This window comes from Podarcis liolepis (genome assembly GCF_965112155.1).
Source record: "Podarcis liolepis genome assembly, chromosome: 3".
NCBI classification, from domain to species: Eukaryota; Metazoa; Chordata; class Lepidosauria; order Squamata; family Lacertidae; genus Podarcis; species Podarcis liolepis.
Genome location: NC_139557.1, coordinates 120,495,482 through 120,517,978, shown reverse-complemented (window position 1 = coordinate 120,517,978; position 22,497 = coordinate 120,495,482). Strand labels below are relative to the sequence as shown.

The 22,497-nt window shown below is 49.5% G+C and overlaps 1 protein-coding gene across 4 annotated transcripts in view; it reads left to right on the top strand.

The window, feature by feature from the left end:
* MSRA (methionine sulfoxide reductase A) overlaps window positions 1-22,497 on the top strand; it is a 205,773-nt gene that overhangs the window by 88,635 nt on the left and 94,641 nt on the right. For all 4 annotated transcript variants that reach the window (XM_083494814.1, XM_083494813.1, XM_083494815.1 and 1 more), the window contains one exon: window positions 2,709-2,828. In XM_083494814.1, the coding sequence (XP_083350940.1) occupies window positions 2,709-2,828 (120 nt within the window). The remainder of the gene's footprint in view (window positions 1-2,708; window positions 2,829-22,497) is intronic.

The following is a 22,497-nucleotide window of genomic DNA, read 5'->3' as shown; positions in this document are numbered from 1 at the left end:
AATCAAGCCACTGGCAACCATTGGGCCAGGGCTCCGCGAAGATTGCCGAGGGAGAGAGTCAGGCTGTGCCATGGCCAAAGGCCTGGTGGAACAGCTCTGTCTTGCAGGCCCTGCGGAAAGATGCCAAGTCCCGCAGGGCCCTAGTCTCTTGTGACAGAGTGTTCCACCGGATCGTGGCCATGGCCGAAAAAGCCCTGGCTCTAGTTGAGGCCAGCCTAACCTCTCTGTGGCCTGGGACCTTCAAGATGTTTTTATTTGAAGACCGTAAGTTTCTCTGTGGGACATACCAGGAGAGGCGATCCCATAGGTACGAGGGTCCTAGGCCGTATAGGGCTTTAAAGGTTAAAACCAGCACCTTAAACCTGATCCTGTACTACACCGGGAGCCAGTGCAGCTGGTATAGCACCGGGTGAATGTGATCTCACAGCGAATACCCCGTAAGGAGTCGCGCTGCAGCATTCTGCACCCGCTGGAGTTTCTGGGTCAGTCTCAAGGGCAGCCCCAGGTAGAGCGAGTTACAATAATCCAGTCTGGAGGTGACCGTCGCGTGGATCACAGTGGCTAGGTCAGGGCGAGAGAGGTAAGGAGCCAACTGCTTAGCTTGGCGGAGATGGAAAAATGCCGCCTTTGTTATAGCTGCAATCTGCGCCTCCATGGAAAGGGAGGTGTCGAAGATTACACCCAAACTCTTAATGGATGGTGCTGGCACTAATTGCACCCCTGCAAGAGATGGGAGTTGTCCCCCCAATCCCATATCGTCCCGTCCCAGCCACAGGACCTCTGTCTTCGAAGGATTTAGCTTCAACCGGCTCCCACGTAACCATCCAGCCACAGCTTCCAAACATCTGGTCAGTGTGTCTGGGGCCAAGTCAGGATGGCCATCCATCAACAGATAGAGTTGGGTGTCATCAGCATATTGATGGCCACCCAGCCCAAAACTCCGGACAAGCTGGGCGAGGGGGCGCATAAAGATGTTGAAAAGCATCGGGGAGAGTATCGCACCCTGAGGTACTCCACACACCAAGGAGTGGCGTGATGACAATTCCCCCCCAAGCGCCACCCTCTGTCCCCGACCAGATGAATTTCATAGGGAAGTGGCACCCCTTCCCTGTCACAAGGATCACAAAGAACAGCAAACCCCACTTTCTCAGGTCTGTGCTAAGAAGTAGATACCACCACAGAGCACATGAAGCCCACTTTCCATCTGTAGGACTTCTGATTCAAGGAAGGACACAAAAAGACACTTTTCCTTGCTTCCACTTGAAGCCTTTCCCCTAGTTAAGTTGGCTTTTTTTTTAAGGTAATGACTCACAGGGCAAGAGACTGCAGGGTGAATGGATTCAAGATGGTGCCTGTTGTACCAAGGTCCGTTCTGTCGGCTGTTTAATTTGTCGTTTGCTTTGGAGCATTCAGCTTCAAAGGGAGAATTTTCAGGCCAGGCCCTGTTTATATTTAGATATTTGCTAACTTGTAATTGCAGATAATTTGAATTGGTGAAGCTCTTGTTAAAATTAGTGGAATTCTGTTGAGTTGAAGCTCTGACTTAATGGCTAGCTGGCCATGTCAGTGAATAAATATTTCATTTTGGTGTGCACTTTGAATATTATTTTCATGCATAAATTGACTAGCCTAGAGAGCCCCCCCCCCAATTCCTGTATGATCTCTAATTTAGTTAATTATTGCTCTGCCACCTTTAAAGATTGCAGATGCCAGGAAGCAGAACATTAAATGAATGTTTGCCATTAATACAAATTATTGTGTTTTGACAGTTTGTTAATCAGCTAAAAGAAAATTATGCTGTAAAAATATGTACAATTGCCATTTAACCAACCCCAAGGCTTTTACATGGATGGGGATTCTCGTCCCTAAACGTTGTGCATTTTGAAATATATATATATATATATATATATATATGAGAAATGGGCCAACTAAAGTGTGAAAGAATTAGGTTTTTATTTTATTTCAAGATAAGCGTGTGTTCATGACAACTGCCAGAGCATCGTACTAGGTTGCCATTGAAGAGTTCCTTTCCCTCCCATTGAATCAAAGGGTCTGCTCAGATTCTTCCTTGTTACATAGGGGAAGTGTGATCCTATTGGTACTACTGATAAACTTTTGACGCAGCTGCCCTCCAAATCCTTCTGGTCCTCCTGGAACAGGCAGGGGTTAGCAGTATTCTACTGAGGATATTAATTGACGGACTGATACCAGACAATGACTCCATGCAACAACTGGTCTTTCCCTTGGGTTATATCTTATAGCAGGGGGAGAATGCAATTGGTGCCAGTCACAAAATAGCTGCCATGGGGCATAGCATAATTCACAATGGCTGCCATAGGGAGATTTGCTTTTTAAATGGAAACTCGGACTCTGGGGAACCTGCCCAGGCACACCAGTGAGTATCTGAGCCCTGTCATAGTGGCACCAGTTTTGACAGAGCTTTTTTATTTTTGATGTTCTTAAATGTATAGTAATTCTTTCTTTTTCTTTCCCTTTTAATTTTTATTTTTTACAGAGTTTTTGATAGCAGTTTGGAAGACAGGGTTCCCTTTTCTTGAATTTATTGTTCTTGGTTTTGTTTTGTTTTTCTTAAATAGTTTATGTTTTTTATTCTTAGCTGTGTTGTATGGCACATTGAATATGCACTTTTAAGCAAAAACCTCGTAAGTCTTTCGTAACAAGAATGCTTTCTGTTTTGTTCCATACAGGGATGGGCTGCTTCTGGGGAGCGGAGAGGAAATTTTGGCGACAGAAAGGAGTCTACTCAACTCAAGTGGGCTATGCTGGAGGACACACCCCAAATCCCACCTATGAAGAGGTCTGTTCAGGTAGGGCTGACTCTTCCATGGATTATAAGCCTTTTTCTGAAGCACTGTGAAGTCCCCTCCCCCAAACAAACAGGTTGCTAAAACTAATCTATAGAAGTAAGATTAGTGGCGCATAAGCATGCAGACTTGCCTCACGCCAACCCAGAACATTGATCTTTCTACATAGACCAGGGCTTCCTACTCTGGCCTGCCAAGGACTTAGGCAGAAAAGCCTTTGGCAGCTCAGCTATCAAGAGGTCCATTTAGCTGGAGGTGCAGGCCAGGGATTGAATCCGTGACCTTCAGTATGGAAACCAAGTGTTCAAATGCTGAGCTGTTTTGGTATCAGAAACTACAAAAGTGATCATCTTACACAAACTCTGCCTGAAAGCAAAATAATCCGTGCCCAAATTTTTTTATCTACAACACAGTTGAAAACCTTCTAAGATTAATTGACCCCATTTTGATTGCCATGCGCTATTAGCAGAAACTAGGAGCAAGCATGTGTTATTATATATATGATTTTAAGAATAGTTAGTGAACAGCACCTTTTCTGGTGGCAAGATGGATGCCACGTTGCATTGAACTGAAGGAGCAATTGGCCTTCTCAGATTTCTGAAGCTGATAAGTACTCTGATAGGGAATTATTTTTACATCACAGTAAATTGTCCTACAGATGCAAATTTGAAAAGGCATTTGCAATGGATAAGTGTTTGGGCTATTTCCAGTGCATTTTACTCAATACACAAATACACATTTTTTGGCAAGCATTATGTGAAACTCATGATGTTCATTCAGTAGGAAACATCTCTTCATAGTTTGCTTACAGATGTTCAGAACAATTCTTTGTTTATCAATGTATTCATAAGCTACTTGAAATCTGCACATCTCAAGTGGAACTGAAATCTGATGGAGGCAGAAAGTACTTGGTGGTTTATCAGCTGCTTCACTGCAATTACCTCCGCCCGCACTTCTTGAAATCAGAATGTTTTTACATTATATTTCTGATTCATACTTGGGGTATGCAACCATGTAATTTCCCGGAATTTAGGGTAGCTTTTTAAAAAAGTAATTATATGGGGAAACATGTGCTTTAAATATTATTTATCATCGTGTTACCCCGAAAGTCATTTGGTTGGCCTGTTTTAAATCTTGTCACCCTCTGATGGTTTTTCTTAACAGCTGTCAGTTTATCTTTTAATATGCGTGAGTGATCTTTGAAAATTAATAGCAATTTAAATATATGCATCCTGCCATTAGCTTTGTTGCCATGATACCTACGGCATTGTGTGACAAATTATGCTGGTCACACAATTAGCTTTTTGGGGGCGACCCACCTGATCGTGTTCTTTGTGGTTGGCTTTTCCTTTTATAATCCTAGTCTAAAAGCTACTTTAGATATTAGTGTGGAGTGCATGAAGAGAAGGAGAAATGAGATTGCCACTCAAGTAAGCCAGTGTCCTTGGTTAATGTTTCTAAGAATTTTTAAGGATTTGTGGAGGCGACACAAACACTATCTTGAACAATGCTTTTCTCTGTTCTACCTTCCCTTATTGATGGGGGCCTCTTCTGCAGGTTCAGCTTCATTTGGAGAAGAGTGCATTGGATACATAGCATACCTTTCCGGAAAAAGTAGGGAAGGCTCAGAGGGTGATAGTGCCAAGGCAGAATGGATCCATGCCCCCGATTCCATTGAGTTAAGAGCACCTGTGGAAGATGAATTTTCCACTATCCAACCTTGTCCAACTCAGTATAAGTTTTATATTGTGTTGTTTTATATTTTTGTCATCATTTATTGTGCAATTTTACTATTTGTACACTGCTTTGGAATCCCACCTTGGGATCCCACCTTGAGCAGGTGGAAAACTATTTATTTGTATAAAAAAAATATGCAGCCCTTCAGCAAAAATTCCGAGGGCAGGTTACAATAATGTAATCGCCTGGGCTTTCTGCAACAAAAGAATTGTCACTGCTAATAATTCAGCATAGCACTGCTATATAAAGGTAAAGGGACCCCTGACCATTAGGTCCAGTCGTGACCGACTCTGGGGTTGCGGCGCTCATCTCGCTTTATTGGCCGAGGGAGCCGGCGTACAGCTTCCAGGTCATGTGGCCAGCATGACTAAGCCACTTCTGGCGAACCAGAGCAGCACACGGAAATGCTGTTTACCTTCCCGCCGGAGTGGTACCTATTTATCTACTTGCACTTCGATGTTCTTTCGAAGTGCTAGGTTGGCAGGAGCAGGGACCGAGCAACGGGAGCTCACCCCGTCGTGGGGATTTGAACCGCCAACCTTTAATAATAATAATAATAATAATAATAATTTATTATTTATACCCCGCCCATCTGGCTGGGCTTCCCCAGCCACTCTGGGTGGCTTCCAAAAGAATATTAAAATACTATAATACATCAAACATTAAAAGCTTCCCGAAACAGAGCTGCCTTCAGATGTCTTCTAAAAGCCTGGTAGTTGTTGTTCTCTTTGACATCTGGTGGGAGGGTGTTCCACAGGGAAGGCGCCACTACCGAGAGGGCCCTGTGCCTGGTTCCCTGTAACTTGGCTTCTCGCAGTGAGGGAACCGCCAGAAGGCCCTCGGTGCTGGACCTCAGTGTCCGGGTAGAACGATGGGGGTGGAGACGCTCCTTCAGATATACTGGACCAAGGCCATTTAGGGCTTTAAAGGTCAGCACCAACACTTTGAATTGTGCTCGGAAACGTACTGGGAGCCAATGTAGGTCTTTCAAGACCGGTGTTATGTGGTCTCTGCGGCCACTCCCAGTCACCAGTCTAGCTGCCGCGTTCTGGATTAGTTGTAGTTTCCGGGTCACCTTCAAAGGTAGCCCCACGTAGAGCGCATTGCAGTAATCCAAGCGAGAGATAACCAGAGCATGCACCACTCTGGTGAGGCAGTCCGCAGGCAGATAGGGTCTCAGCCTGCGTACCAGATGGAGCTGGTAAACAGCTGCCCTGGACACAGATTTGACCTGTGCCTCCATGGACAGCTGTGAGTCCAAAATGACTCCCAGGCTGCACACCTGGTCCTTCAGGGGCACAGTTACCCCATTCAGGACCAGGGAATCCTCCACACCTGCCCGCCTCCTGTCCCCCAAAAACAGTACTTCTGTCTTGTCAGGATTCAACCTCAATCTGTTAGCCGCCATCCAACCTCCAACCGCCTCCAGGCACTCACACAGGACCTTCACTGCCTTCACTGGTTCTGATTTGAAAGAGAGGTAGAGCTGGGTATCATCCGCATACTGATGAACACCCAGCCCAAATCCCCTGATGATCTCTTCCAGCGGCTTCATGTAGATGTTGAAAAGCATGGGGGAGAGGACAGAACCCTGAGGCACCCCACAAGTGAGGCCCCAGGGGTCTGAACACTCATCCCCCACCACCACTTTCTGAACACGGCCCAGGAGGAAGGAGCGGAACCACTGTATAACAGTGCCCCCAGCTCCCAGCCCCTCAAGACGGTCCAGAAGGATGTTATGGTCGATGGTATCAAACGCCGCTGAGAAGAGATCCAGCAGAACTAGGAAACAGCTCTCACCTTTGTTCCTAGCCTGCCGGAGATCATCAACCAGTGCGACCAAGGCAGTTTCAGTCCCATGATGAGGCCTGAATCCCGACTGGAAGGGATCCAAATGGTCCGCTTCTTCCAGGCGTGCCTGGAGTTGTTCAGCAACTACACGCTCAATCACCTTGCCCAAGAATGGAAGATTTGAGACTGGGCGATAGTTGGCTATCGTGGCCGCATCTAAAGATGGTTTTTTAAGAAGCGGTTTAATAACCGCCTCTTTCAGCGGTGTATCTGAAGAAGTGTGCATGCACACGAAAGCTCATACCAAGAACTAACTTAGTTGGTCTTTAAGGTGCTACTGGAAGGAATTTTTTTATTTTGACTCTTTCAGCGAGTTTGGGAAGGCTCCCTCACGGAGGGAAGCATTCATCACCCCACGAAGCCCATCGCCCAGTCCTTCCCGGCTAGCTTTTATAAGCCAGGATGGGCAAGGATCAAGGAGACAAGTGGTTGGTTTCACTTGTCCAAGCAGCCTGTCCACATCCTCAGGGGTAACAGATTGGAATTGATCCCACACAACTTGACTAGACAGGACTCTAGCACTCTCCCACCCCGGCCCTGCTCCCACTGTGGAGTCTACCTCTTCTCGAATCTGAGCGACTTTATCTGCAAAAAACTTTGCAAAATCATTGCAGGAGATCATGTGGCCCCTTCTGGGCCCTGATGGAGCAGGTGGTTCCGCTAAATTGCGAACCACCTGAAAGAGTCTCCTGCTGCTGTTTTCCGCAGATGCAATAGAGGCGGTGAAGAAAGGTAGCCGCCTGAAGGTGTCTGAACGCACCTTAAACGGCACCTTGTTTTAGAGGGGGAAAACAAGAGGGGGGAAATTCTGAAGGGGCATTGGGCAGAGAGGGAGAGAATTTTTTTTTCTTGTTCTCCCCCCACTAAAACAAGGTGCGTCCTATTGTCCGGTGCGTCCTATGGTGCGAAAAATACGGTAACTTAGAGAAAAAGACGGTAACTTAGAGAAAAAGACATCACTGTCCTGGCAATATAACTGAGACGTCATTATACCTTGCCAGATCACCTAGCTTTCTGTGATGGTTTCGTTGCATAATTAAACTACAAACATTATCCTCATTTTCTATGGCTTCTAGGGATACCTGAAGGTTTTTGAGAACAGACTCTGAAGGAGATCACAAGATTAAAGTCTTCAGACAGTAATGAGTGTGGTTCAGAACATTTCCTTTTATTGTTCGAGCCATTGTCAAGAGAATGGATTCCTGTTGAGCTTTAGTCTGTACTCCTTATAGCCTCTCTTGTAAGGAAAGGGTGTAAGGATTTAAATGACTAGTTTACAGATTCAGTGGAGACTACAGTATCAGTATGCTGTGCACCCTTGATTATTCTACATTCTTCTGCTTGTTTTACTGTACCAGTCTGTCACTTTCTCTGGTTAGCCTTATTCACCTGGGCTGGAGGGTGGACAGGTCAAAGCTATCAAAGCAATGATCTGAAGGAAGGGTAGGTGTTGGCACCTAACTGCTGCCCATTATTTCATTCTAGAAAATAAGGAATTTTGCTGGACGAAAGAAGTTTAAAACTATGTTCTTGGGGAACTCTGGGGTTTCCTAGAAGCTCACAAGGTGTTCCTTGATGAGACGATCAGGAAAATCAGAGCTGAGCTTCCATGAAAGACTACAAATTTCTGCCCTGTAATGTGAAGTCACGAAAGAGTGATGGGCGCATCTTTGGGTTCAGTTCACATGGTGGTATCAGTGATCACAAAAGCCCTGGCAAGCGCGACGTTGACTTCGTGTGCCCCCTAGAACACGGCCTGGAATTTTCTGCAGCTTGGCAGGCTCCTCAGAAGTCAGACTGATGCTGTCAGGGGTTCAGGAGCAGAGACGCAGAGAAGGGAGGAGACAGAGAGCGAGGGGGAGGAATACGAAGGAAGGATGAGTGGGGATGACGACCCGAGATCACCGAGCCTGTCTAGCGAGTCCGAGGATTCCCAGAAGGGAGCGCCAGCAGCCAGAGCAAGGGGGGAGAGCAGGGGGACACCCCAGGAAGAAGGGTCCAGAGAGGGATCAGAAAGCAGCAGTTGGAGATCGGGACCCACGTGCCCAGCCGGGAGCAGCGGGGAGAAAGGGGACCAGATATCGGGCTCCGGAGACTTTCAGAAGGAGGGAGGGCATGAGTCAGGAGTAGTCACGCCCACCTCGGGGAGCGATGAAACGACCAAGAGGAAAGTGGAGAGTTGGGCGCGCGCGCCAAGTTCAAATGTAGCGGAAGCTGGCGCAGTCAGCAGCCCAGAGAGTGAGCCGGGTCCCAAAGCCCGCCGCAAGGAGGCGGAAGGGTCAGGGGGGTCTGCGTCAGAAGAGAGTAGGAAGGGAGAGACCCAGGGGGGCAGAAGGACCCAGAGACGGAAGGAAAGGCGCAGGAGGTGGAGCAAGGCTAGGGTATTAAGCTGGTGCGCTAGAGGCGGGGACTCAGACGGGTCTTCGTCGTTCTGACCTAGAAGAAGTAGGGCTGCACATTGCAGTTTGGAAATGGAACCTGTAACCCAATAAAGACTCTTTGAAACTGAACGCTGGCTGACTTGGTCCTATGTGAGCTGGGACTGGGTGGCAGCCCTGACAGTAAGACCCGTCTCTAAGCTTCTGACACCTGATACCTCGCAGCGGAGACAGAAGCAGCTGGAGGAGGAGATCGGTGTTTGGGAGCAAGCTCACGACGGTTGGCAGAGATGACGGAAGCAGAGAAAGTTTCAGCGCTGCAACAGGCAGTTACCCAATTGAATGCGGAGGTACTGGCATCCAAGAAAAGGGAGGAGGATGCGGCAGCCGCCTACCGAGATCTCCACGCCAGGTTTGAAGCATGGGTTAAGCACGGGCAACCAGGACCCAGACCGGAGGGGGTTGGGTTGGCACGGAGAGCAGGAGGGCTGGTGGCTCACTTCGATGGGAATTTACAACAGTACCCCAACTTTCGAGCAGATGTAATGTGCGCACTGCAACTGCTGGCAAAAGACTTTAGAGATGAGGAAGAGAAAGTGGGGTTTATACTATCCCATTTGCATGGGGATGCTAAAGCGTGGCTACGCAATTTGTGGAGGGATAAAGATCCGGCGCTTCAGAGTGCAGATGCCTTCATCAAAGCGATGGATGCGTGTTTTTTGTCTACCATTGATGTGGATCTTGCCCGACGGGAGATTCATGGACTGAAACAAGGGAGGGCGAGCGTCCGGCAGTACCACGCCCACTTTTTTGCGCTGGTCAGTGCATTGGAATGGGACCGGGATTCGCCCCCAGTCAGGGACCTGTTCTGGGAGGGTCTAAGCTCTGCTGTGAAGGATGAAATTGCGAGGGGGGAGAGGCCCCGAAGCACGCAGGAGGTGGTCCAAAGGGCGCTGACTGTGGGGGTGAGGCTGGAAGAACGTCCATGGTGCAGAGATGAAGGACGCGGAGGGCGCGAAGCAGCGAGAAGTTTCTCTTTCGTTCCAAGGGAAGCAGCGCGTGCGCAGTCCACACCTCCGCCAGGAGGGGGAGTGGAACCTATGGAGGTGGGAGGCGCCAGGGCTCAGTCAGCTACCAGAGCCTCTGCACCGACGGCAGTCAAGACTAAACCTCCTAGAGGGACCAGGAAGTGTTACATATGCGACAGCCCTCAACACTGGGCGAAAGAGTGTCCCCAGAGGAGCTCCAAGCACACTGCAGCCTCCGCAACGGTGAAAGCGATCACGCAATGCAGCGAAGCCCAGCAGGGAAACGACGATGTCTGGCTGGAGACAGAGGCACTGGGGCCCAGCCAGACGCATCAGTGAAGCAGTCCCCAGCGATATTGCAACCCACGGACCCCCTCCCACCCAAACCAGTAGTGCAGCTCACAGCGTCTCTCCAGCTACCCAATGGCGTCACTATCGAAGTGCCACTTTCTGTGGACTCTGGAAGCAACGCAGACTTTATAGCACAGGATTTTGTGGAGCAGCACGCTATAAAGCTACTGCATGCCACTCTGCCCCTGCAAGTCGTCACAGTGGATGGCAGAGAGTTGCTAGGGGGGCAGGTGGTGAAGCAGACGCCACCAACGGTGATGCAACTTGGTAACCACAGGGAAGTCATCAGTTTTAATGTCACCCGACTGTCGGACACGCCCATTGTGTTGGGCATGAGTTGGCTGGACAGGCACAGTCCAACGCTGGCTTGGTACCAGAGACAGCTGATCTTCGGCTCCTCTTACTGCGCAGAACACTGCATCCTGCCCAGAGAGGAGGGGGAGGAGGAGGACTCACAACTGCAGTTGGGAACGTTGCAAGCAGTTCCCCACAAATACGCGGACTTTCTGGAGGTCTTCTGCGAGAAAGAGGCAGACAAGCTACCACCGCACAGGCAATATGACTGCAAGATTGACCTCCTGCCAGGGGCGACGCTGCCGAAGGGGAAGCTATATTCCATGTCTGAGGACGAACTACAGGAACTCAAACAGTTCATCGATCACAATTTGCAGCGCGGTTTCATCCGGGAGTCCAGCGCAGTAGGGGGCAGTCCTGTTTTCTTCGTGAAGAAGGACACGCCCCAAAAAAGATTGGTCGTGGATTACCGCCTCTTAAACAGAATGACCAAGCCCTCCGATTTCCCCATGCCCAGGATTGACGACCTGCTGGCGACGGTGCGCAAGGGACGCGTGTTCACCAAGTTGGACCTGCGAGGAGCGTACAATCTCATCCGCATGAGGGAGGGCGATGAGTGGAAGACAGCCATGTTCACGCCTCTGGGCACCTACGAATACAGAGTGATGCCGTTTGGTTTGCAAAACGGTTCTCACTGTTTTCAAGCTTTCATGCATCACGTGTTGGCGGGACTCCTCTACAAGAAGTGCGTCTGCTTTCTGGATGACATCCTGATATTCTCTGACTCGCAGCAGGCACACGACCAGGACGTTCGGGAGGTGCTGAAGAGGCTGCAGCAGCATAGACTGGTCGCCAAACTGGAGAAGTGCCAGTTCGACACGACGGAGGTAGATTTCTTGGGTTACAAGCTGTCGGACAAGGGGCTAGCCATGGACAGCGCCAAGGTTCGTGCGGTGTTGGATTGGAAGAGCCCGCGCAACCGGAAAGAGGTCCAGAGGTTTGTCGGATTCGCCAATTTCTATCGCAAGTTTATCAAGGGGTTCGCGATGCAGACGGCAGCTATTACGGACACGCTAAGCTCCAAGAAAAAGAAATTCATCTGGACGGAGGAGGCGGAGCGGTCCTTTCAGACACTCAAGCGTCTCTTCGCGTCGGAAGAGCAACTGCTGCATATCGACCCCAGCAAACCGCTGCGGGTGGAGACAGACGCGTCCGATAGAGCAGTGGGAGCGGTCCTGCTGCAGAGGGACCCGCAGGGGGTCTGGAGGCCGGGGGCGTTCTACTCCAGAAAGCTCAGCAAGTCGGAGCAGAACTACACCATCTGGGATAGGGAGCTGCTTGCCATTCATGCAGCTTTCAAGGCGTGGAGGCACTTCCTGATCGGCGCCAAGCACACGGTGCAGGTCTGCACGGACCACAAGAATCTGGAGCACTGGCGCACGGCTCGGTTCCTGAACCAGAGGCAGATACGTTGGGCGGAGTTCTTTGCTGACTTCAATTTCCGAATTGAGTACGTCCCGGGCGACACCAACATCATGGCGGATGCACTGTCCCGGAAACCGCAATACTTCGAAGAGGCGACGCCAGCGGCAGCCATGCACATCTTCGCGCCAACAGCGTGGGCGTGCGCTTCAGCCACGGTAGACCTGGATGCGGTGCGACGGGCGTTGACGGACGACTCATTCGCGCAGGCGAAGATGGCAGAGGTGCACAAGGGCACGGCGAAGGGCGACGAGTTCCAGATACGAGACGGCTTGCTCTTACGTAAAGGGGCCGTCTATGTGCCGGGAGACGAACTTCGCGCCCGGGTACTGCAGCAGCTGCACGACGCACCCACGGCCGGGCACTTTGGCACAGAAAAAACGGTGGAATTGGTCGCAAGGGACTTTTGGTGGCCCAGACTGAGGGGGGAAGTCGCGGACTACGTCGCGAGGTGCGACACCTGCCAGAGGGCCAAGCCGGTGCACAAACCACCGGCGGGACTGCTGGAACCGCTGCAAACGCCGTTTGAACCATGGGAGAGAGTGGCCCTGGACTTTGTCACGGATCTACCCAGCTCGAGAGGCAAGACAGCTGTACTAGTGGTGGTGGACTTGTTCACCAAGATGGCACATTTCATACCGTGTGCGAAGGTGGCCACGGCAGAACAAACAGCCAAACTGTTCATAGATCACGTGTTCAAAGTGCACGGGCTGCCGCGGTCTATACTGTCCGACCGCGGACGCCAGTTCATCTCGAATTTCTGGCAAAAGCTGATGGGCTTCCTGAACGTCAAGATCAACCTGACATCAGCAAGGCACCCGCAGACCAACGGGCAAGCGGAGAGGGTCAATGCCATCATGCAGCAGTACCTGAGATGCTATGCCAATCAACAGCCTGCGACGTGGGTGGATTACCTGCCGCTCGCCGAATTCGCCTACAACAACACGAAACACGTATCCACAGGGGTGACGCCGTTCTTCGCCAACAATGGGAGGAATCCCAGAACCTTCCCGGGACTGGACAGACGGCGGACGCTTTCGCATCTGAGTTGCAAGAGGTCCACGATCAACTCAGACGGCAGCTGGAGCTAGCGAAGCACGCATACAAAGTCCAAGCTGACAAGCACAGGCGAGTGGGCGAGGAGATCCGAGTGGGAGACTGGGTCTGGTTAGCAGCCCACGCGGTGCCGACCCGATCGTTAGCCAAGAGGAAGCTGGGGCACAAGCAACTCGGTCCATACCGAGTCGAAGCGCAGATCAACCCGGTGGCTTTCCGGCTGGTGCTACCGGAGGGTTCCAGGATGCATCCGGTGTTCCACAGGTCGGTGCTCACTCCCTACAGGGCACCGCACAGGTTCCAGGAACCAGGAACGGCACCAAGTCAGTCTCCGGAGCGGACGGAGGCGGGAAGCTTGCCACAGCAGGACCCCATCAACGAAGTCACGGAGATTTTGGACTCCAGATGGGGGGAAGACGGAGTAGAATATCTCCTAGCAAGGGAGGGCACCCGGGCCAGTGCTAATAGCTGGGTGCCGGACTACGCCTTGGAGGAACCCCTGCTCAAGGACGAGTTTCATGCCCTTTTCCCACACAGACCTATGCCAGCGGGCTTCTTCGATGACTGGTTGTTCACGCCCACGCTTTCCTCCAGCACGTTCCATGGCTTCGACTCGGAAGGGGAACCCGCACCGAGCACACGTTCCCCAGAGGGGTCACCGGAGGGTTCGGCGTCCGACAACTCGTATTGGTGGGACGATCGGCCAGAGGAGCAGTGGCGCCGGAAGTGGCAGGAGACACCAGGTCCAGCGACAGACGCAGAGACTGACATGGACGTGTGCGGGGAGGACCTTGGTTTCGAGCACGGCGGCACCGAAATGGAGGCGGAGGAGATCACCGTTGACGAACGCGGGGAGGAAGACTCGGAGGTCTTCAGTTGGCGGCCAGCAACGGGGAGCGAACTGTATCCGACATTCACTCCCGTGACGACGGAGCACCCACCAACCACCCCTGAAAGCGGGGAGGGGGGAAGGGGGGGCTTCGAGGGGGGGATGGATGTCAGGGGTTCAGGAGCAGAGACGCAGAGAAGGGAGGAGACAGAGAGCGAGGGGGAGGAATACGAAGGAAGGATGAGTGGGGATGACGACCCGAGATCACCGAGCCTGTCTAGCGAGTCTGAGGATTCCCAGAAGGGAGCGCCAGCAGCCAGAGCAAGGGGGGAGAGCAGGGGGACACCCCAGGAAGAAGGGTCCAGAGAGGGATCAGAAAGCAGCAGTTGGAGATCGGGACCCACGTGCCCAGCCGGGAGCAGCGGGGAGAAAGGGGACCAGATATCGGGCTCCGGAGACTTTCAGAAGGAGGGAGGGCATGAGTCAGGAGTAGTCACGCCCACCTCGGGGAGCGATGAAACGATCAAGAGGAAAGTGGAGAGTTGGGCGCGCGCGCCAAGTTCAAATGTAGCGGAAGCTGGTGCAGTCAGCAGCCCAGAGAGTGAGCCGGGTCCCAAAGCCCGCCGCAAGGAGGCGGAAGGGTCAGGGGGGTCTGCGTCAGAAGAGAGTAGGAAGGGAGAGACCCAGGGGGGCAGAAGGACCCAGAGACGGAAGGAAAGGCGCAGGAGGTGGAGCAAGGCTAGGGTATTAAGCTGGTGCGCTAGAGGCGGAGACTCAGACGGGTCTTCGTCGTTCTGACCTAGAAGAAGTAGGGCTGCACATTGCAGTTTGGAAATGGAACCTGTAACCCAATAAAGACTCTTTGAAACTGAACGCTGGCTGACTTGGTCCTATGTGAGCTGGGACTGGGTGGCAGCCCTGACAGATGCGAAAACCGATCCCAGTGCTCAACTGCTGATGTTGCACACTGAGCTAATGGTAGGTATTAAGTGCATTTGCATATCTGCCCTTCAGATGGCTAAATCTGCACTTAAATAACTGATGAGTGTCTGTGGCGAGAAATATGCTTCTGAGAAATATACACATTTGTTATTGAGGAAAAGGAAATAATGGGGAAGTGTGTTGGTTGTTTTTTTTTTGGGGGGGGGAGACCGAGTGCATTGGTTTGCCCCCAGAGCTAGAAGGGGTGTGTGTCACAAGTTGGAACGTATGCAAAGGATCAAGGATCTGGAACCCAAGCGTTATGTATAATGGTTGAGGTAATTGTGCATATTTAGCCTGGTAAAGTAATAAGGTAAAGGACCCCTGGATGGTTAAGTCCAGTCAAAGGCGACTATGGGGTTGTGGCGCTCATCTCGCTTTCAGGCTGAGGGAGCCGCCGTTTGTCCACAGACAACTTTCTGGGTCATGTGGCCAGCAGGACTAAAGCACTTCTGGCGCAACGGAACACAATAATGGAAACCAGAGTGCACGGAAATGTCTACCTTCCCGCCGCAGCAGTACCTATTTATCTACTTGCACTGGCGTGCTTTCGAACAGCTAGGTTGGCAGAAGCTGAGACAGAGCAAAGGGAGCCCACCCCATCGTGGGAATTCAAACTGCCGACCTTCTGATTGGCAAGCCCAAAGAGGTTCAGTGGTTTAGACCACAGCACCACCTGCGTCCCATGTTTAACCTGGTAAAGAGCGGACTGAGAAGAGATATAGCCATCTTCAGATAGCCAAAAGACGGTCACATGGAGGATGGAGCAAGCATGTTTTCACCTTCTCTGGAGGCTAGCTTCTGAACCAATGTATTCAAGTTACAAGGAAGAAGATTCTGATTAAACATCAGGAAGAACTGACAGCAAGAATTACAGTGGTACCTCAGGTTACATACGCTTCAGGTTACAGACTCCGCTAACCCAGAAATAGTGAAAATTAAAAAATTCCTTCCAGTAGCACCTTAAAGACCAACTAAGTTAGTTCTTGGTATAAGCTTTCGTGTGCATGCACACTTCTTCAGATACACAGTGTGCATGCACACGAAAGCTCATACCAAGAACCAACTTAGTTGGTCTTTAAGGTGCTACTGGAAGGACTTTTTTATTTTGACTATGGCAGACCAACACGGCTACCTATCTGTAACCAGAAATAGTGCTTCAGGTTAAGAACTTTGCTTCAGGATGAGAACAGAAATCATGCTCCGGCGGCGTGGTGGCAGCAGGAGGACCCATTAGCTAAAGTGGTGCTTCAGGTTAAGAACAGTTTCAGATTAAGAACGGACCTCCAGAACGAATTAAGTACTTAACCAGAGGTACCACTGTATTCAGAAGTGGAGCACACTCCCACGTGAGGTGGTGGACTCGCCTTGGAGGTTTTTAAGCAGAGGTTGGATGACCACCCGCCATGTATGATCTAGTTGGGAACCCTGCGTGGCAGGGGCTTGAACTAGATGATCCTTGAGGTCCCTTCCATCTCTACCGTTCTGTGACTCTATGACATGGCCACGAACAACAGGAATGGACTACAGCTGCTATCAGTGCAGATTTCCAAAGGGCAGCAGATGGTGTCGGCTGCCTGTTCGCCTCTTTCTCGTTCGCTGCCGCGTTTTGTTTTGTTAAAAATTAATATTCTTATTTCAGTTCAATATCAAAGCTCTTGTTCTCTTAACGATCCAACGCTAAGGAGCTGCAGTGATAATGATGATGACGTTTACAGGGCACATCCTATTTCCTTGAAATGGTGATATTTCTGTAATTACTGTGTGTAATATTATAGCCGCCATTTATACACTGCTGTTCCCAAGGAGCAGCAGCCTCCATATGCCGTGTGCATTCTCTTTCACATTAGGGCAATGATTCTGAGCACTTTTAAAATGTGGGTGGGGTGGGAGGGGGGCTTCTTGGCCTATTTTGTGTTTCACTGAGAAAAGTAGTGCTCTGCCCTCATGAAGATGTTGCTAATAAAGCTTTATTGGTTTCACAAACATTAACTAAATGAGGAGGATAAATTCTACCTATGAATTCTCCAGGCTTCAAGGGCCTTCTTCTGTTTGTCTCCCAAGGAGCTCATTTGATAAAATTTGTTGACTCTCCTTAATACATATGCGTCAGAGTGGGATGCCCATCTATCTTCCAAGGGTCTGCTCAGCTGTGAAGCTCAATTTGATAATAATAATAAAAATGAAAATAATTTTTTTTATATATATATATCCTGCCCTCCCCAGCCGAAGCCGGGCTCAGAGCGGCTAACAATAATAAAAGTAACACAGCATTCTAAAATCAATTCATTCTAAAATCAATTCAGAATCAAATTAATGGCAACCACTGGGCTAGAGTTCTGTGAGGATTACCAAAGGAGGGGGTCAGGCTGCACCTTGGCCAAAGGTCTGGTGGAACATCTCTGTCTTGCAGGCCCTGCGGAAAGATGTCAAGTCCCGCAGGGCCCTAGTCTCTTGGGACAGAGCGTTCCACTAGATCGGGGCCACGGCCGAAAAAGCCCTGGCTCTGGTCGAGGCCAGCCTAACCTCCCTGTGGTCCGGGATCTCCAAGATGTTTTTGTTTGAAGACTGTAAGGTCCTCCGTGGGACATACCAGGAGAGGCGGTCCCGTAGGTACGAGGGTCCTAGGCCGTATAGGGCTTTAAAGGTTAAAACCAGCGCCTTAAACCTGATCCTGTACTCCACAGGGAGCCAGTGCAGCTGGTATAGCACAGGGTGAATGTGATCCCACAGCAAGGACCCCGTAAGGAGTCTCGCTGTGGCATTCTGCACCCGCTGGAGTTTCTGGGTCAGTCTCAAGGGCAGCCCCATGTAGAGTGAGTTACAATAATCAAGTCTGGAGATGACCGTTGCGTCACCTCCAGGCTTGGGCAAGTCACTACATCTCATCCTTAGGAGTAAGGGCTATAAATCTAACTAAGAAATAATCATTTTGCAGGCTGATGGGAGGTTTGCTTTGGGTAAACTCTGAGACCTATGGGTATAGGGCGGTATACAATTTTTAACGACAACAGCTGCTCTTCCTTGGCATCCTGCCTCCACCCAAAGTGGCATCTAGTGAAATGCAGTGAGGTTGAAAACAGAAACAACTTGCAGTGGTGCCAAGGAGCTTTGGTGTGAAGATAGGGAGCTGGGCTGGGGAGCGCCCAGGAAGCAGGAAAGGCACATGCAGGGACCTTTTTCAGAAATCTCCAGAGAAGTTCACTGTGGAAGATCTGCATCAAAGCTTCTCTGGGTGCAGGCTGAATGTGCCTGGAGTTTGAGATTCCCAAGGGTGCTCCATGCTGGGACTTGGAAGTGGCTGAGGAAGGCCCATGGTAAAAATACAATCAGTTGGTGGACTGATTTATGATCTAATAATTTTGTGTCTCTTATTTTGCGAAGACTCTTGAAGCACATGAGTATTGGTGTGCTGAAGTCTTTATTGCTTTTGAACAGAGTCCTGTAAATAACTTGCTATTATTGTATTATTTCCTATTTATCCGAGTTCTTCTTTGGGCTTATGTGTTTTGAGTGAGGCAGTTGTCTCTTTTGATATTAACTTCCACAGAGATAGCCATGTTAGTTTGTGGTGGGCGGGGAGCAGCAGAACCTTGTTGCATATTAGAGAGTAAGAATTGTATTACGACATCAGCTCTTGTAGACTAGAGAGTCCAGTTCATCAGATGTACTCCGTGGAAATATATACTCTGTGGAAATAGATGCCATAATAATATAATAATATATTTATTAGCCTTTAAGATGCCATGAGACTCATAGAATTGTAGAGTTGGGAGGGACTGCTAGATCAGCCCACTGCAATGCATAAATCTTTCACCCAGCGTGGGTGAAACCTTGAGTCTCATGCTCTATTCCTCGTCTCATTGTTCCTTTTTGATTCTTGCCACAAAAGAAGAGAGAAGGGGACAGAGGGGAGGGAGAAGAGCTGGTGAGGGGAGGAGGCAAGGTCCACCCAGTTTTGTCTTCCCAGGCCAAGCAGAGAAATTGGCAGCTACCCACTCTGGCCAAGCTTCATCTGGCAGCCTGCAACCTTCTTTGGCACCCTGTTGTCAGCATCGCCCTAGAGCCAGTGCGCCAACTGGACTCGTGTACCTCAACCCCGACTGGGCTAGGCGAGCTGGGAAGCACCGCCAGAGACCTCCTTCTCACAGGAACAGGTCACAGTGCTGTGGACTCACAGCTTAGAGCTGAGAGCACCGGGTTCACTGTCTCAATAATACAGTCGTTGCGCAGCAGAGTTCTGCAGAGTCATGCAGAGTATAAACCACTCGGAGAGCAGTTCTGTAGAATATCTTCCTTTTATTCTGTAACTACAACTATGATACAAAACTACAGAGCTGAATATTCTAAGCATAAATCAATGCTACACTGAGAGTCTGCCTCTGCACTTAGCAGCAATCTTATCTCTAGAATCTCTAACACTCTCACTTTCTCCGATACACTGACTGTCTCTCACTCACACACACAGATAGATATGTTGCTGGGCAGAATAAGTAGATAGGCAGGACACGCCTCCTCCTCTCTGGAGAGTCAGCAGAGACCATCAGGAGATGATCAGGAGATTCTTGGGTATGGGAGGGGTGAAATCTCCTCACCTGTCTCCTCCCAGGAACTTTCTCACAGAAGAAGCAAGAGGAAGACCAAAGGACAACTGAGGGCTGCAAGGAGAGTCATCAGATACTGGGAGGTGTAGGAGGCTGTCTGGATGTGGAGAAACCTACCTACCTGGATAATTTTGTAGGGTTGTGCTTGGCCTCAGTGTGATCACACATCTTTATCTCAAGCTTGCACACTAGAGCGAGATGCTTCAGTTCTTTAATGCCACATCTGTGAGATTTGTGTTGAATGGTTTCTTTAAATGGAAAGGTTCATCATTGTTCCACTCGATGTGTATGTCTTTAATAATAATAATAATAATAATAATAATAATAATAATAATAATAATAATAATAATAATATCTTTATTGTCATTGCCCCCTTCGGGGACAACGAAATTACTTGACTGCTCCATAAAAACACTAATTAAACAATACAGTATAATACAGCAAGGGAGATTAGATGACTTTCAAAGTCCGGGCTTCCCATTCAGGGCCGAGATCGCTCTGGAGAAGAAGCTGTTCTTAAGACGGCTCGTTCCTGTCTTCATCGTCCTGTATCTCCGTCCCGACGGCAGGAGCTCGAAGAGACAGTGACCAGGATGCGATGGATCTTTTACTATGTCCAGTGCCTTCCTATGGCACCTTGTGGCATAAATCTGCTCTAAGGTGGAGAGTGGGCAGCCAACAATGCTCTCTGCTGCCTTAACAACCCTGCACAACCCCATCCTGTCCTGGGTTGTACAGCTTCCGTACCACACACATAAGCCATAAGTGAGCACGCTCTCAATGGCACAGTGATAGAAGGCAAGCAGCAGTTTCTGCGGAAGATGGTTTTTCCTTAGTATTCTCAAAAAGTACAGTCTCTGCTGAGCCTTTTTCACAAGCCCCCTTGTGTTGACACTCCAGGACAGATCCTCTTGTAATTCAATGCCCAAAAGTCTGAACGTTGTTACCCTCTCCACACAGACCCCATCAATCAAAAGTGGCTGGACGTTGCTCTTCTGTCTCCTGAAGTCCACCACAAGCTCCTTTGTCTTCCTTGTATTTATGAGCAAGTTGTTAGCTCTGCACCACTCTGTCAACCGCTCCACCTCATCTTAAGGGGCCAGAGCAAGGGCCAGAGCAAAATAACGAGACCCAGCTTTACAGCTGTGAAACATAGCAGGTGCTGCTGAGTTGTATTGATTAAGCTGTGTCAGCAATTGGGTGTAGTATATAAGGAGCAGCACCTAGCTCTCCCATTTCCCTTGGAGATGGGTTGGTGGTTGGGTCATGGTTGTTGATGTATTTAGTGTAAATGGAGTTTTTGTTTTTGTTATTAAAACCTCGTTTAAGTACTTTTTGAGTCCCTTTTTAATGCATGGTCTCCCCAGCAAGCTCTCTGCAGCGCTACTAAACTGCAAATAGCCAACAATTTGAAGAGGTAGTCCAAATCAGAACTTCAGTGAAGACACTCTGAGTAGCCACCTTCTGCAACTTTTGCTAGTTTGTGTTCTGATTTCCCAGTTGGCTTAAGCCAGTGTTTGCTCACCGAAGTGGCAAAATTAGAAATTAATTGTGTTTTCTTTCCAAACAGTATCAAATGTTAATTGTGGCTGAAATGTCTTCCAGTTATTCAGTTCTAATGTCACATTTCCATAAAGTGTATGCAGCTGAACTTTCCGCTGAATGTGCTGTAGCAGCCTGACATGAGTGTGTCTAATCTCCCATTTCTGAATAAAACGACAACAAGCGAGTGGAGAGCCATCTTTTGGCTTCATGCTTGCCTAGGTCGGCATATTTGTTACCTACGTCAACAACTCGGGTGGCAGAGAAGGGGATGGTATGGACCGTGTTGCAGAGGATGGCTTGGTCTCTGGTAAGGATGCTGAGTACAGTGGTGCCTCGCAAGACGAAAAGAATCCGTTCTGTGATTCTCTTCGTCTAGCGGTTTTTTCGTCTTGCGAAGCAAGCCCATTGATGGATTAGCGGATTAGCGCTATTAGCGCTATTAGCGGCTTTTAGCGGCTTATCTGCTGATCGGATCAGCTGATAAGCGGCTTAGCGGCTTAGAAAAAGGGGGGGAAGGAAAAAAAAAGCAGGAACTCGCAAGACATTGTCGTCTTGCGAAGCAAGCCCATAGGAAATTCGTTTTGCGAAGCACCTCCAAAGCGGAAAACTCTTTCGTCTAGCGAGTTTTCCGTCTTGCGAGACATTCGTCTTGCGGGGCACCACTGTATAGGCAGGGTCAGGATTGCTAAAAGTGCTGTTAAGAATTAAATAAAGGATGAAATAAACCACAAGCAGTTGCACAGCCATTGTGGTCCATGTGGTCAGCCACATGCTAACTTTAATAGCCATAGTCGAAGAATGCATACATGGGGTATGGTAGTGCTTGGCCGTATCTCTTAGAATCATAGAATTGAAGGGTTGGAAGGGACCAAGAGGGTCATCAAGTCCAACCCCCGGCAATGCAGGAATCTCAACTAAAGCATCCATGACGGATGGCCATCCAACCTCTGCTTAAAAACCTCCAAGCAAGGAGTCTTGGCCCTATTGACATTAGGACTGCTCTTGTCTTTTAAAAAGATTCTTTCACCCTACTGCTTTCAGTCTGATCAATGTTAGCAACAACAACAACAACAACAACAACAATTAATAATTATTTATTATTTGTACCCCGCCCATCTGGCTGGGTTTCCCCAGCCACTCTGGGTGGCTTCCAACAAAGATGAAAAATACACTAAAATGTCACATATTAAAAACTTCCCTGAACAGGGCTGCCTTCAGATGTCTTCTGAATGTCAGGTAGTTGTTTTTCTCTTTGACATCTGATGGGAGGGCGTTCCACAGGGCTGGTGCCACTACCGAGAAGGCCCTCTGCCTGGTTCCCTGTAACTTGGCCTCTCGCAGTGAGGGAACCGCCAGAAGGCCCTTGGAACTGGACCTCAGTGTCCGGGTAGAACGATGGGGGTGGAGACGCTCCTTCAGATATACTGGACCGCGGCTGTTTAGGGCTTTAAAGGTCAGCACCAACACTGTGAATTGTGCTCGGAAACGTACTGGGAGCCAATGTAGGTCTTTCAAGACCGGTGTTATATGGTCTCG